Raw genomic sequence first — 17116 nt, 5'->3', positions numbered from 1 at the left:
GAGGCACCGCCAATACAGCTCCGCTCCCGCCTGCGCCCGCCCCCGCTACCTCTTCGGCCAATAGCACCGCGGCCAGCCGCCACCTCGATGTCTGATTGGTCTAAAGACACGTCAATCATGGGCGGCGAGGTCCCGCCCCCTCCTCACGCTGTGAGGGAGAGGCCGGCGGCGCTGTCGGGTTCCTTTGAAATTGAAAGGAAATTTACCAATATCCCTGCGAAATTTACCAAAATCTCTGCGAAAGGGATTTTTCGCCTGTAATCGCATTGTTGAGATGCCGGAGATTTCTAAAACTGCTGGTGGTGGAGGCGTTGTGCAGTGACAGGAAAAAGTTATAGGTTCGCCACCGTGAAAGCTGCACTTAGGGAGTTTCTGAGGGAGGATTTGTTTCAGCAGTGAAAAAAAATGCTGAAACTTTTGTTTGCTGAAATTTGCTGAAACAAATTTGTTTGTAAATTGCAAAATCAAAGCGACCGATATATAACTATATAAATTATGTAACTATATAAATTACATCAGTGTCTAACTGTATACGGGCTCATTCTTGTATTGGTGCCTGAAATGGAGTAGAGGTGGTTCACTTTAGTCATATGCACCCAACAAAAGAGCATTTCTTTGGTGACTGGTATTTTTAACATTTAAAACTCACCCAGTTCTGAATTATGTGGTTATACTTACAAATTGTGAGCAAATATGACACAAGTGGTTTTGATAATACTGCAGAATATCCCTGGCTTGGGCCTATGCATCTACTAAGGATGACAAGAGTGACAAAAAGCTGGTAATTTTTCCTATTTCTGAGGTAAAACCTTTCAACAACACAAATAATCCATCTTAAACTCCTTATCTGCAAGATTATATCTACATTCTTTGTCTTAATAGATACAAAGAACAGTCAAACTTGTTATTTCAAGTAGACAATTGCTTTATCTGGTACGTGTTATTATGGATTAGAGGGTTAAAGCTCCCAGATTCAGGTCTGCACTATACAGGGGATATAATTACTTCTATTCCTTTTCTGCAGAATTAAGAACAGCAAGCTCCTTTTTTTCTGCTTCGCCATTTATTGGGACATTTTTTTTCATGTCTTGAAGCCTCATAATCTTTTCTGCTTCAGCATGATAACCAACATCATAAAAGAAGGGCAAGGAAGATTGCTTATGTTTCTCATATTTTTATATAAAATATCCATCAGCAGACTACACTTACCACACCTAGATTTAACAATAGGATTGCCCACATGTTTTTTATTTAAATCAATAATTGCTATTTCAGTTTGCTTAACCAGCAAATTGGGGGAAATGTGAACATTTTCATCAACAGTCAATATTTGCTTTTCCTTTACAGTTTAACACTTTAAATTTTAAGCAGGCCAACATGTTTAGGTAAACTTGCTGGTCACAAATCTGTTTCAAAGTAAGAGTAACTTGCAAAAACTTCTTTCCTTTCCTATGAACCTTTTTTATTATATGCTAGAGGAAAGGATATATGTGCATATACATGTATTTATATTTACATGTGTATGCCTGCATAAAAAACAAACAAGTGATTAAATATTGGCTAAGGAAAATAGCAAACCCCAAACCAAAACCCAGGAGACAGAAGGTGGCAACGCCAGTGGCACCTATTGCAAACAGTGTTTGCACTTCAGCTTAACTAAAACCAAGTGACTGCATTTCATAAGAAAGGTCAAAGGCAAAGTTCAGAGTGACACAAATACTTTTGCCTCTCACCTTGCTCTAATTTTGTCTTAGTAAATGTCTTTTCAGGAAAAAATAAACCGTGAATGCTGGTTTGAATTCCACGGGTATCTGGCTGTGGGTATCTTCGTATTTTACCTTTCCCCCCTTCTCTATCTTGATGATATTTGTTTCCTGCAGCACTTTATTTGCCTCCTGTTATATATCTGCATTAAGTAAACAAACTTCAAACAATTCCAAATTAATCATCTTTATTTACCTGGGGAGACTGGTTCTCTGCTGCCACATGATTTTTTGAGGCATGATCCAAACCACACTTTGCCCTTAATTAAGATTTGGGGAGATTAAAAGACAGAGTGCTTAGCATTTGTGTATTGTTGTATTTAAAGTGAGTTTAAACACAAACTGCAAGGTCAGTGTCACTCACGATTGTGCTGTAAATAGAGTTTGCACATAGCTCAGTGATTTACACCCAAGGGAAGGATCTAGAATTAGTTGAGTAGCAGGTCAGCAGTGCCTCTTGCTTTGCTAAATAAGTTCCACAAGCACCCCAAACTTTAATCCTGCATCTAGCAGCCCTCTCTGGCTGCCTTGGTCCCTGCTTGCTCCGTGATTAAATCAGAGTTGCAAATGTTCCCAAGCTCCCCACAACAACATCTGTGCACTCTGAGTGCCTCTGCTGCAGAGCCGGAGCCTTTAACTCCAGCACAGAGCATGGGGGACAAGATGACTTTTACAATAAGAGATCAGGAAAGAGAAGCACAAGACAGAGTGTGCTGACTTCATAATTAAACTGATTATTGATGAGAACACTTACCACAGGATTGGGAGGTTTATTGACCCTTCTGCTAAAGATGTTCAAACTTGTATCTTCCAGAGGATCCAAATTATGCATCTGGAGGTGAGACTTGGATATGTTTTCTACTCTGAGCCTCAAGGAATAAGGTCAGACAAACATCAAAGCTCTGGTTCAGTCTCACATAATAAAAGTATAATTGATATGACTGAGTGTATTTTCAGTCACAAACCAAATTCAGCTACTGCATGTGGACCAGTTATGAAATCATATAATGAATCTATTCTCAAGACCTGAAATTTTAATTGGCCTTTATCAATATCTAATATTTATAGATTTGCAGTACCTCAGAAACTTTTTCCACTCATCCTTCTGCTGTCATGCCTGGTGTAAACATCAGGGCACAGAAAAAGCATGGAAAGAGCAACAAAGAACAGTAACATGGCAGAGGATTGAGGGGTAGGTATGGCAGCCACAGACAGAAGTAGGTTGCTATTCTATTATAGACAGAAGCAGAGATTTATTAATAGAAACAACAGATTAATGTCAGTTATAATGCAATAAAGAAAACATTCTGTCTGTGCTGATCCCCAACACACACTCAGGGAAATTTTGTACCTCCAGCTGCCAATTACACAGCTGTGAAGTTCATGCTGTGAAAGGTCAGCCAGCCCCTGGGTGACACGTGCTGAGGTGTCGGACACGGTCTATGGTGAGCACAAGAGATGGAACAGGAGATGGGTAATGATAAACTGGGGATCTCTCCATCTGTAAGATAGGTCTGAACACATTTTGCAGCTTTGATGTTAAGTTTGTCACTCAGTAACTTGCATTGTGCATGGCCTGTTTAATTTTGTGTTTTCAGTCATCAGATCTAATGGAAAACATGGAAAGCACTGTAATATTTCAGAAGAGGTGGGCTTTAAGGGATCATTGAGGGGACAACAAGGTAAGCAGGCAGGAAGTCTGATTTTTATGGGAAATAGCACATTGGAGTGTCATTGGACAGAGTGAGATACTGAGATGCACAGAAAATGTGAAAAAATCACCTAGAAGAAAATCAGGGAAAGGAAGATCGGAAACTTTGCTTTGTGTTTCGTCATTTTTCACCCTCCTCTGCTGTAGTTATTAGGGCAAAGTCTCAATTTAAATTACTAGGAAAAAATTAGCCTCAAATATAGAAAAGTGTGTTAGAATATTAATAATTTATATGTTTCAAACATGTTTTTCTTTGCTTCTCTCATTCTCCGTACACGAGAATGACTTCAGTGGTTTTGGAGCAGTTCTCTTCAACCTTTGAGGTTTGTATGGGGTTAGTAAATGCCAGTAGTCTTGTACCTAGTAATTTTTACCAAAAATAGAATTTACTTAATCTCTATTAATTATTTCTAATAATGTATTGCTTTTCATAAACTACTCGTGATCATCGTTATGAAGAATTTATGTTTCATATTTAGTGCTGCAAAGACAGCCGCAATCTACTTCTTGAGATCAGTGAAGGAACAAAAACAGGGTAAGAAATACACCACTTTTCAGGTTGTGGGGTTTTCAAACATCTTTAGCATCCTGGATACCTCAGTTCTGTGTTTTTACTCCTGAAAACTGCACCATTAAAATGATTTCACATCATAGACACACACTTTTCTTTTTGTTAATGCAGATTTGATTTCCTTTCAAGTTAGAGTGCCCACATGAATGTTTTTCTCCATTTGTTCTCTGTGTTATTAGCAGCATTGTCTGAAGCATCTACCCAGTGGCAGTTCATAAAACCTTCATTTTGGAACCTGATTTTGCCCATTGGAGCTTCATTCTGCATAAGAAAAGATTTAAAGCTAAACACAGCCATATTTTGTTCTGTTGTTACAATCAGAAGCTCTTAAGCTTTTAAATGGGTCAACCCTTGGTATGACTTAGTCACATGTTCTTTAAATTAGTCAAGTACTTAATTAGCATGCTGGATGTTTGCATGTATAAATATAGATGTTTGATCCAAGAGATACTTTGATACTCTAGGTGTCATTTCATGTGTTCCAATTCCACAGAAAGAGGGGAATCCTAAATGAACAGAGCTTGAAGGTGCAGAAAATGAAAGGCAATTAAAAATGTTGTCTGCCCAGCAGGACTGGAAAATCAGGCTATTCTTTCATGGCCAGGAAAAATCAGATACATGCCTTTGAAAAGTTTGCAGAGGTGTGTGTAGCTAAATGCATCAGTAGGGCTCTAGGCTGACACATAGAGATTATTGATATAATTCATTAACACCAGTGATGATGGATTTCAGCATGGCTCATACCTCAAATTTCAGATAGTTTGGTACTAAACAAAGCTAAAATTTGTTTTTTACAGTGATGATTTCTGAATTTCGTTGGGAATATGGGATCATGGTGCTGACTGGAAAATAAAGTATCATCACAGGGAGCTTATGGAGAAAAACCAACAACAACAGAGAGAGCAGCCAGTGGAATGGCAACAAACCAGATGAATTTGTGAAAACCACAGCAAACATGCATGCTGGAGACCAAGGAAATGCAAACAAGTGGATTTGTGAGGTACTGGGAGAGGAAATGTCATTGTCTTTGAAAGCAATAGGAGGTAGAAATTCTCCAGATTTGATCCATTCACAAGGCAGAGCTGAGAGGTTGGAGTCCAGCAGCCAGTGGCCTTTAGGTGTCCTGAGGAATGCTGGATTGATCCCTTTCTGTTTCAGTGAGTTGGGAAAGATGGGGCACCCTGCAAGCAGAGGAACATCAAAGGCTCTTCCCAGGTGACAAGGGTGGCAGGCACACGTGGCATTTGTGCGCCAGGGCATCAGCAAGCACTCCACATGGGTAGTAATCCACTCTGCTGACTGGTTGGGCCAGCTTCCCATGGAATTGCTGCAAATTCCAGTGTGGAGACAGCCTGCAAGATCCCATTGAAATAGCATTTTCTAGGTGTTTACAATTCAAATATAGTTTAAAATGTTTTCTCTTTTGCTTTTTTTTGGCCCTGAAAATACACACACACACTTGTATACATTTATATTGATTAATTTTCAATGTCTCTAGGTGATTAATAGATGCTAAATATAACTGATTTTTTAAAGATAATTTCAATGAATTGTGAAATAAAGGCAGTTTGAAAAATCTGCTTTATTCTAGAAGATGGATGTAGCTGTCTCTTGAGGTGCCCTGTTTAAGAGCAATAACAACCATTTAGGTTTGTCCCTTGAGATGGTAGCAAATAGAGCACAGGGAATAATTAATCCTAGGACACCAGCACACTAATTAGTATTGCTGGAATCGATAGGAGTTTCAGTACCTTTGAAAATTAGTTTTTATTTTGATGGGAATATTTTAGCCTTTTTTTTCCTCTTGAAGTAGCTGCCATTCTTAGTCTGTTTTCCATTATAATAGGAGACATCTAAGGATTGAAAAGTGGCAAAAAGTAAACCACCTGCTTAAACATCTTCATTGTGAAAACATGCAAGGCTACAAAGAAATCCTGGGGTTAGTGGGATATTAGATAAATATAAAATAACTCTTGCAGCCCAGTGCCTGCCATCTGGCCAGCAGTTTGCTGGTGCCCTTTGCCCCAGCTATCAGCATTTGAGTTGTTGCTCCAGTCATTTCCTAAAAGCAATTAGTTCTAGATCATTATGGGTTGCAGAGATGGCCATTGATTTGTTTAACATTTACAAACTGCCAGGGACCTGCTCCTGAATTAAAGTCCTGGACAAGCCCCTGGCTGTTTTGAGCACAGGTAGGCGCATGGAAATCAAAGGGTGGATTTTTTCCTGCTCTTTAAGTCCAAGTCTTCTTCTGTACATTTGACCTCTTTTTTCTGTTCACAGAAAATTCATTGCCTCAAATAGGTAAGTTGGAATTATGGAAGCTCAAAATGTATATATATAACAATTCCATAATTACAGTGTCTTTACTTAGACATTTAGTCCATTTTTACACATGAAGAACTGTGTTTCTAGAATGTTCATCTTTACAAATTATTTTGATCTAACATGGAAACTGTAACAAATTGTTAGTGTGTTTTGGGTTTCTTTTTTCCCTGGAGGTTGATGCTAAACTTCCAGGCTAATTGACATGTTTCTTTCCAGCTCCTAATTGCTACCTGCACCCTGGTTGGACGTTTCTAAGATATTTACAAGAGGTTTACAAGCCCTTTACACTGCCAAGAAACCTCTGATGTGGGGATAAAAATGAAATACAGATCATAGCTTCCAAACCACCAAACTCATAAATACACCAAACCCTCCTGCACAGATCTACAGGGATCTATCCTATCAGCATTCCTACCCAGCTTTGGTTGCATTTCCTATTTTCCTTGGACTGAGGGCAGTGGTTGAACAGCACAATTGGGTCTTCACCTGTAATGTGGACTTCCAAACAATTTAAAGAGGAATATACATGTTTCACTTTTAGTTTTTTTCAATACTTTTGGTTTAAAAATATTTGATAAATTTTTACAGCTACAACAAAGAGTACTACATCATATGAAGCATGATAACTTGGCCTAGTTTTGCACACCAACTACTTTTGATTCCCCCAGGGTGAAAACAACTCTTTTTCAGTAGTCCTCTGGTTATCATATTATTTGAGAAGGTTCATTTTATTTTTCCTTTTCTTTTGCTGTTAGTATGGTAGAGAGGTTCTTTACTTGTTTTCACAATGTGCCGATCCCTCTTTTGTTTGGTGTTTTTATCTATACTTATTCATGAAACTGAAAATAATTTTCAAGATATGGAAGGCTGAGATATCTTGATTTTCTTGAGATTCTTGAGACTTTTCACTGTCTTCTTCCACAATGGTGGTTTCCTCCTTTTCCTCTTCACCACTCCTAGGGATTGCAACCAATGTTTCCTATCCCATTGTACTTGAGAAATTTTTTTTAGGTATTCCCCTGTGAACTGGAGGCAAACCTGGGTCTGTCCCCATCTATTTTGATCCTTTTGAACAGGGAGCTTTTGCTGTGATCCATAATGACTTATCCTACAATATCCACCCTCCATTCTTCATTTAATTAAATCCTTTCATCCAATTCTGATACATTCTGACTCACCATTTTATTGAGTGCTGATGGCTCCTGGAACAGCCCCACTTTTACTGAATCATCCAGACTGTTTCTATATTTTTTGGGGATTGGTTTCTGGCTGTGCCATGCACAGAACACTACAGAGCACTGTTACACTTCCATCACAGGTGATGTGTCCCGGGAATTCCTTCCCAGTGATGCAGGCAAGGGGAAAAAAAGCGTCATTATCTCCCCATTGCTCCCAGCATGTGTTTCATCCTGAGTGGTAATCACAAATTGGCCTGTCAGCCATCTCCTTGTTGGAAAAATAATCCTGGGTTATGTGATAACAAGCAGCCCTGTGTCATAACTGGAGTTAGGGATCTGAGGAAGTGGATGGCGTTATGTTTATTCAGGCTGCACGTTGACAAGGTGGTTTCTGAGCCTACAGTGCTAATTAACAACGCGTGCCTGTACTGAGCTGACAATTAGGTTTGAAACCTTGGTATGAGATTGCTTCCCTAATGTTTTTTCCCCCAGGATTTTACTTTTTGAGGTTGGAATTACACTTGCTCTTCTGCTGTAGCAAAACCATGGTGGGATACACATTCTGCATCTTCACAAGATGGGTGAAATGGTAAAAGATTGTTCATTCATATAAAAACTGGGAAGGAATAGGCTGGAAAAGTGTGACCAGTGCATTATGGAAGGCTTTCTGACCAACATTCTTACCTAGAAAGTTCCCATTAAATACTACACTCCCTTGGCAATAAATGTCCAGCTACAAATTCCTGCTCTCAATATACTGAGTTTAAATCTTCTCACTGAAATAGGTTTCTAAAATTATTAATAAGAGTAATACAATTTAATAGTGAATCCTAGAATAGTGTTACAATATTATACAGAATAAAAAGATTTCTTTGAAACTCTTTTACAGATTATTTGAGAGAGAAAGATTTTTTTCCTCTATCTCAGACTTTCCTGTTTTAGTGGCCTACTAGTGGTACAAAACTTGGGTTTCTGGTTTGTTTTTCTTTTAAAAAAGCCAATATTAATGGTCCTGCTGGGTGAGTTATATCACACTTTTCACATAGGACTTATAAATTTTAGATATAACTATTAAAATTTCAGCCTAATTTTGGGCAACCACTCATTTATTTACTAAATTAGAATTATATGCTTTTGGTTCTGAGGTATTCAAACAATACAAATATACCTCAAACTGAAACATTTATTGTGTTCTACTGTAGATTTCTTCGCAGGTAGGCAAAGTTTTCTGGTGTTTAGTGGAAAGGGTGAAAAATTCTTGAGTTTACAAGAGAAATCAGAGACAAGAAGATTAGGGGTCATGAAGTAAAAAGGTAGGAAGTTCGGAGCAAAAAGAGAATTCTGCAATTAAAGATGTTTTGTTGTGGGTTTCCCCCTTATTCTCATGTCTGGCTTTTTTTAGGAATTATTTTGTTGCTGGAAATGATGATTCATTGTTGGGGATTTTTCCCCCCCCAAACATGTTTGAACTTTACAGGATATATACCAGTTCAAAGTGAGGCACCTGAAGCTTCACAGAGTTTTTGATCTGCTCCTCAGCTGAGTGGAAAAAAGCAGTGACAAAGTTTCACTACCACACTGCACTCAGTTCCCTTTGTGGAAAAATCTCTGCAACGATGCTGAGTCTGTCTTGCCAGTGGAGAGAAGGGATGTTCCCCCTTCCAGAGGCTTTAGGCTAAGGATGAGGAAAGAAAACAGATTTCTACTTTGAGTTTTATAACTAGAAAGTCGGCAGCTTTGCTTCCACACAGTCGGGATGTTCCTCTGGACATCCTCGTGTGCGAGGTGCTGCACATGCTGGTCCCTCTGTGAGGCAGGGACCTTGTGACAGTGTCACATCGTGGGGACAGCATCACCTGTGCCACGTAGGCAGCGCCTCGTCATGGCTCACACGCACGCCCATGGCACGAGGAGGGACAGGCAGCCCTTGTTCACACGGCTGCGCCTCCATCGTTCCCCTCAGCATCCCGCACTCTGCTCCTCCGGGAGCAGACGGACAGCCTGCCGCAGCTCAAATGCGGCACTGCGGCCTCAAGAGGGAGGCAGCGGGTTATGTGACACGGAAAAGCTGCTAATCCTGCGAGTTCGGGATTCCTTGGGAAAATAAAGGTTTAAGCACGACCAGGGCGAGGCAGAATTTAGGCACAGCCGCTGTAGATGATGATGGAGGAGTAGCTAGGAAGCTGTTGCTACACTTGGTGTATTTCAGTACCAGAACAAACACTGCGGCTGTTGTCTGGTGGTTCTGAATGATCCCAGGCAAGGCAGGCGGGGTTTTGACCTTGAGTGTTCTCAATAATTTCAATTCTTTTCAGTGTTGTTTCCCATTGCAAATAACCACTGATCTCAGCTTGGCCTGATAAATTTTGGGGCATCCACTTCATAGCACTCTTAGAGGGTAATAGTTTATTTGGCTTCCTGGCAACTTCCTGACTGTTCAGGGTTATGAAAAATACAATATTTAGCTGTAATTCCTTCTCTTTGGCTATTATTTCTGTTGGCTTTGCAATTACAGTGCTAGAGTCTTGATAATGTTCTTGTCAATGCTGTGTCCCTGGCCAATAGGGGAGAGCTGAGGATATGAACATTGTTTCAGGAAACATGACACACATCCTTTGCAATTGATACACGTAATTGGCTCTATCAAGTGCCTCATGAGACAGGCTGATATTACAGCCAGTGAATGGCTGTAGTAAATAAGTGCAATTTTAACATGAAGTTCTTCCAAATGTGTGTTTTGGCACACAGGACTGCAGCAGGTTTCCACACAGACATGATATAGCAGTTGGTCCCGTGACCAGATAACTGAGATTATTTCAAGTGCCTCCAAAGAGTTAGAGTTATTTTACACTGGTAGCTATTATACACAGACTTGGCAGGCCTGGTGTTAGATCAGAGCTAAGGATCTGGCTGACTGGGGATGTTTATCCTGCTGTAACTTTATAGCTGGATGTTATAAATTAAAAGTTGTTAAATGCTGAAGAACAACTTCATTGTCTGCAGCTATTTGGTAATGCCTGATGGCTCTCAGAATGTTCTGGTTGTTTAATTCCTACATTAGGAAGAAAATGCAGGCACCGTAAAATTGTAATTAATAGTAGGAGTGAAATGAGAAGAGGAGGAGTGGGCAAAGAGGCCTCAGTAAGTTTCAGTACATCCTTCATCTTGAATATTGTTGTGTGATGAAGTAAATACTCTTTTACCCCCTTCATTTGATCTTATTCCAGGTAAAGTATAATTCTCCCCACGAACCCTCACTGATAAGATTTCTGATAATGATTGAGACAGTCTGATACTGTACCAAGTTTTTATCCAGGAATGTAATGCATTCTAGTCTGATATTTCTTATTCTGACAGTTTTCTCCACCCTTTGTCATCACAATCATTTTATTGGGGAAAATAATCCAACACAGATCTGTAATTTTTGTAGTTCCATAGTCTTTCCAAATAAAACCTACTATAACACTTGCTCAGTTGTCTGGTTGCACTTAAAATTTCAAAAAGCATTTTTATATCAACTCATGTCTTCCTACACTCCAAATTTCAGGACAGAAATGTTCAATGCTTGTTGAGGATTACATTTTAAATTAGGTAAAATATCATTGGTTTTTTCTGAGAGTAGTTTACTTTTCCTGCTTCAAAGTCTTTTTCAAAAAATACCCATGGAACAAATGCATTGCAAGTGAAACAGCTGCTGGGGAGGGAGGCTCTTTCCTAAAAGTGAGGAAAGCATCTTGAGCAATACTTTCATCCTTAGAAAATGTTTGATTTAAAAATGCCTTAACATATACAATGTGTGCTGAATTGAGAGAGATTAAAAACAAAATAAACCAGAAATGTTTAAAGATCAGAGGATTCAGCAGCAGTGCTGAAAGCTTGTGAGGAGAATCATTCCAAATGTAGGCAGACTTTGGAAAGGGGAAGTTGTGTTGGAAATGGTTCCTCTGCCCTTTGCAGTGGAAAGAGCAGAATTCATGGAATCCTTCTGGTGGTTGGAAAGCACCTCTGGAATCACAAAGCAAGGTCAGCTAAAGCAGCTTGTCCAGGATTGTGTCCAGTTGGGTTTTGAATATCTCTGATTATGGAGATTCCACAACCTCCCTGGGAAACCTGTTCCAGGTTGTCACCTGTTTCACCTGTTCCAGTGGAAAGGTGGGGGGCGTTAAAGTTTAAATGGAATATTTTGTATATCAGTTTGAGCCTACTGCTCATTCTTTTCCTGGACACCACTAAGAAGAGCCCACCTGTCTTTTTCCTTTTTTTATTCTTTGGGTATTTATAGACAATGTCCCACCTTCTCCACAATGAACACTCCCAGCCTCTCAGTCTCTCAATTGACAGAAACTCCATTCCCTTAATCATCTTTGTGTCCCTTTGATGGACTGACTCCAGTTTGTCTGCACCTCTTTTGTACTGGAAAACCCAGAGCTGGACTCCAACTCCATCTGAGTCTCATCAGTGCTGAGCAGAGGAAGGATCACCTCCTCCACCTGCTGGCAGGGTTTTTCCTGGGTGCTGCTGGCTTTCATTGCCACAGGGGTGTATTCCCTGCTCACATCCAACTTGTTTTCCAACAGGCCTTTTTATCCAAAGTAGTTTTTCACTTAGATTGAAAGGAGCCGTTTATCCAGGAAAAAAATTCATCAATTTGTCAATGAGGATGTTGCAGGAGTGAGTGTCAAAAGCCTTGCTGTGGTGAAGACAATATCAACTGCCCTTCCCTCATCCATCGTACCACTGATATAATTTTGGAAGGCTGACAGATTGGTCAGGCATAATTACCCTTCCTAAATCGCTGGAGAATGGACTGAGAGCAGCCTGGAAAAGACTTGGGGATGTTGGTTGATGAGAAGCTCAACAAATCCCAGCAACACACACTTGCAATCCAGAAAGACAACTGCATCCAGCCTCAAGTACTGGGAATTTATTCTTCCCTGTGAGGGTGCTGACACACAGGCACAGGTTGCCCAGACATGTTGTGGAATCTCCATCCCTGGAAAGCTTTAAAGACCAGGTTGGATGGGGCTTGGAACAATCTGGTCTAGTGAGAGGTGTCCCTGCCAATGGCAGGGGGTGGAAGGTCCTTTCCAACCCAAACTCTGTGATTCTAAATCACCTTTCTGTCCTTAATGCTTTCTAGGCTTCTTTGTTCCACTCCTTTCCCAAGGATAAAGGTGATGCTGAGCAGTTTGTACCTGACTGGTACCTGATCAGTTTGCTTTGAAGGATCTCTGAAGCAGCAGAAAACCACTTATTTGTTCATTCTGGGCATCTGATATACTTGTGTATAAAGATTTCACTCCTAGTTCCTTATCACTCCAATTATATCTACTACAAAAGGCAGCTCTTGAGTGTAGAAAAGATATTCTTAATAGATTCCAGTGCTTCTTACACTCTTTTCATACCTGAAAATGTGTGTCAGAAGCAGGCTGTAATATAAAATCTTCAGCAATTAAAGTTTTTTAAATGGTCTTGCTTAACAGTCACTATTAGTCATGATAGACATGACCCCTTCTTTCTTGACAGTATTAATTTTGAGAAGCTCTGCCTTATCTGTCATTATAAATAACAGTAATGCTGATCTGGGCTGATTTCTTATGCTAAGCAAATTTAAGTTCCTGATCTTATTTAAATAGAAATTATGTTTTAATTGACAGCCTAAGGATACGAGCGAGGCAAGTTATGTAAGGACAAGAAATGTCTTTTATTAGACTAAATAGTAGAGTAGGGGAAAAATGAGGCAAGATTTGTTAAGCAGGAGTGTTTCTCTTGGTAGGAATTGTTAATAGCAAAATGTAGTTTTAGGCTATGCTAAATCAGAAATAAAACCAAGACAGGGAGAAGGTGAGATGTCCATTTAGTAATAATAGCCTGAAGATTTGTTCAGCACACACTGATTTCAGTGACTTCTAACCATCTGAAAAGTTTACACAAGGGACAGTATTATTCCTAAAATTCTACATTCATGAGATTCTGTGTTCTCTTTTTAAATTTTAATTAGTGCTATCAAGTAGATTTACCTAAATTACCAATCAAGACATTCTGAAAGACAAGTATTGTAACCTTGGCAAAGGCCATTTTGCACAAAATGAATGGGAGGAGACCTTGAATTATTACACATTGAATAAATTTTCTCTCCAGCTGGGAAGATACAAGAACCTGGCAGTGGTGGAGGTCAGCAGGGAGTATTTGGTCACTCCAAGTACTGGACCAGCAACTCCAGTTAGAAAATAAGTTGAGGGCTGGATGGGGATTTTGCTGTATGGTAGAAAACAAACCACATGAACATTTTCTCTCCATCAGTGGTGCTTTGAAAATATGCAAAATGAATTCTCTTAACACTTTTTTTTTTTTTTCATTTAATTTAGACTTGATATGTGATTCACCTGCTCTAGTCACACTTCATCTCTGCTCCCCCACATCTCCTGCTGTCTGGTCTCACATTGATTTTCAGGTATCAGACAGCAGCTATCTTTCTTTATTAACAAAAATAGTTCTGAACCTTGCAGATAAAATGCAGTTTAATGAAGTAGCTACACAAGGAAAATGCCATTAGCACGTGTTCAAAACAGAGACAGCAGCTTGAGAAGGAAATTTCCAGCAACATCCATGGAAGCCCAGCCAGCTGTTGAGCCTTTGGGCTCATTAACACTCCCTCCCACAAGTGCTTTAAATAAGGTCAGGAAAGGGCTCCTCTCTTCTTAGTACTGCTCTGAGGGGTTGGTGGCACCAATCAAGCAGCTTCTTTGAGGGCTGTGTTAAGTTTTGTTGTTAATTATTTGTTTTTTCTTCTCCTGTTGGAAATTCTTGAGTGTTCTTTTCCTCAAGTGAGTAAAATAATCTTCATGGGACCTAGAGGTAAGGGATGTTCATGCTGCTCAATACCATATATATGAATATTCTTTCTTAGAAATTCACTGAACTTTGTGGATTGAACAGTAACAGGCCAATCTCAGTATTGGTTACTTTAGAAAGTACTGATTTGGAGTTTTTGGTAGAGATCAAGTTTATGGGGATTTTACATTTGCTTTGACTGCTGTAGTTCCTTAAAACCAGTGTTTGTTTTTTAAATAGGTTTTCTATTTATCCAGTTGCTTTTGGTGTATCAGAGAATGCAAAGGCATTTTATTTCTAATTAATTCTGGTGTACTTTAAATTCAAATTTTTTAACTCTATAGTTTATCAGAGCTAGAGAAGCTCATATCTGAGCCTTTACACGAAGGAAAATGGAGTTTCTAGAGTCCCATGGCTTTGTTTATTATGAAACTTCCAATGTTACATGTTTTGTTTATGTTCCTGGAAGTCTTCTGGTGCTTTCTACTTTAACACTAATTTTAGAGAGAAATGATTATGAGAAAATCTGTCTGTGGAAAGTTGATTTTTATAGTGTGAAAATAACTTGGGATTCCTGATGGCTCCACTTGAAACATATGCAAACAGAAAAAAAAAAAATCTGAGTATTTATTGTGCCTTAAAAATTAAGGAATGTTGAGTTGTTTTTATGGGTGTTTTGATGTATGACTTGATGTCTTTATTGGGTTCAACATCTTAGAGTTTGAGGTTTAAATCTTCATTTGGGGGTGCTTCTGTTCTAAGGTTTTTTCCCTTGTAGAAAAGGCTGGTGGTACCTTTGCAGCAGGAGAGAAGGATTTGTCTGGCAAAGGTTTTTCTTTTATAAATAAATATTACAATGAGAAAACACTGGCTGAAGGAAGTGGGGAAGGCAGACACTGCTTGTTAAACCAGATCATTTTTGGTGTTGTTAACGGACATGGAATGGCAGGAATAACAAACTGTGTGGGCGTATGGGAGAAGTGTGATAAAGAGAGGGAACAGAAGTGGTTTGTAAAAGTTTTGAGTGCTTGCACAGCTGCATTTTTCCTAAATAATATCAAGTTCCTATTTGCTAACTGTGTAGCAATTCTCTGTGTCAATTTGGCCTTGCTTTTGTGATTGAAATGAATTCTAGGAGATAGAACAGGATGAATTTCAGAGGAAGTTTTTGCAAAGCAGTATCACAGACCAAAGCATGAAGGATTTTTGGTGAGAGAGGCCAACTCTGTTGCCTTTTTTTGCCCTATTTCCATTCTTGCAGTGATCCTTGTAAAAACACAAGTCTTCTGTGCATGATCTTGGAGGAACTAACAGAGAATAAAATAAATACCCTGGTTTTGAGGAGGCACCACATGGTCACCCACCAAAAGTCTCATTTAAGAGGCCTGCAGTAGCCCATGGCACCCTAAGTTTGGGGAATAAATACAGATGTAACTAGAAAGATTATAATTTTTTTATAACGAAGTGTATTGATTGAACACATGAGACTTAAAACTGGGTTTTTTGAAACAGTCCTGCCTTGTCTCACATTTAGGGACCTATTTCCCGTGTTTACTGTCAGTTTTGTATTGTCAGCTCTTAAAAATATAGCCTAAAAAATACACCAAAATAGCAGAGTTAGCTTTGATCTATAAAATAACACCTGAGCAAAGCATCAGTTGTGCAGTAAAAATACCAATTTCTGAGCTGACAGTGGAGCACAAATGAGGTGCTGAGGTGTTAAGATTTCCAAATAAATTGGAATTATTTTGAGAGAATTAGGTCTGGTTTTATTAGACAACTTTTCCTTTGTGTTCATGATTTCATGGGGAGAGGCTATGAAAAAGCTGAGAGCTGCATTATAGTTGGGCTTCAATATAAGAAAGATAAAAGATGATCTTATGTTTAAAAAAATATCAATTTTGGGGTTCAGCTAGTGGAAGTTAGGATGCCTTGTTAAATATTTTGTCTTTTAGTATAAACAGAAGCTGCCTGATCCTGTGTGCAGGAGTTCATTAGTAAAATAGATGATTTTCAAGTATTTAATTCATGCCTAATAGTTTTGATGCATTTTTATTGACACTAACTAATGTGTATACTGCAGTACAAAAAGACAAAGGGATGTCCTGTAAGGCATTGGCGTTTAGAAGCAGGAAATCTCTTTTCTGTATCATCTAAACCATCCCTCTGTCAGTTCAAAAACATCCTTCTTGTACTATTGCAACAGGCCCTGCTGAAAAGTTTGTCCTCGTGGTGCAAAGACAATTTGTCATTTTGAACTTTGGAAATCCAGGTATTGAAGCTGATCATAGTTGGAAGCTGTATCTTGTAAGGAACATTTCTGTGGAAAATATCTATTTTTATTTTTTTTCAGTCTGTAGTTAAGGACTGTGTAAGATCTGTCTTGACAGTACTTCTTGAAGTGAAAATGTCCTTGGTGAGAAGTTTTGAACGTACTCTCTTTAGGCTTCTACTCATACCCTATCATATCTATCCTACAAACAGCGAGTATATGGCAGCAATAGACAGCAAAATTCAAAATCCGTGTGAACGAACAGATAAAAATGTTATCCTTTGGGCTGTGGTTTTGGGTTTTTACGCACTTTGTCACAGCGGCAGCATTATCGAGGACACGCACTCTTGCTTTATCGCGTTTTCCTGGATCGGGGCCGTAAATAGCAGCGGGTTTAAGATCTTTTAGAGGCTGCGTCCTGTAGGAAGATGCGCAAAACGCGTTTTTAAGTTAAATTCC

The 17116-nt window shown here is 39.2% G+C and overlaps 1 protein-coding gene across 1 annotated transcript in view; it reads left to right on the top strand.

Moving 5' to 3' along the window:
* Nucleotides 1–14283: 14283 nt before the first annotated feature.
* ABTB2 (ankyrin repeat and BTB domain containing 2) overlaps nucleotides 14284–17116 on the top strand; it is a 114398-nt gene continuing 111565 nt past the window's right edge. Inside the window, exon 1 of the mRNA XM_059475055.1 lies at nucleotides 14284–14409. Within this exon, the coding sequence (XP_059331038.1) occupies nucleotides 14397–14409 (13 nt within the window). The 5' untranslated portion in view covers nucleotides 14284–14396. The remainder of the gene's footprint in view (nucleotides 14410–17116) is intronic.

Source organism: Ammospiza nelsoni, chromosome 6 (assembly GCF_027579445.1).
Source record: "Ammospiza nelsoni isolate bAmmNel1 chromosome 6, bAmmNel1.pri, whole genome shotgun sequence".
Taxonomy (NCBI): Eukaryota; Metazoa; Chordata; class Aves; order Passeriformes; family Passerellidae; genus Ammospiza; species Ammospiza nelsoni.
Note: the sequence above shows the minus strand (reverse complement) of the source record. Positions and strands in the feature narration are given on the sequence as shown.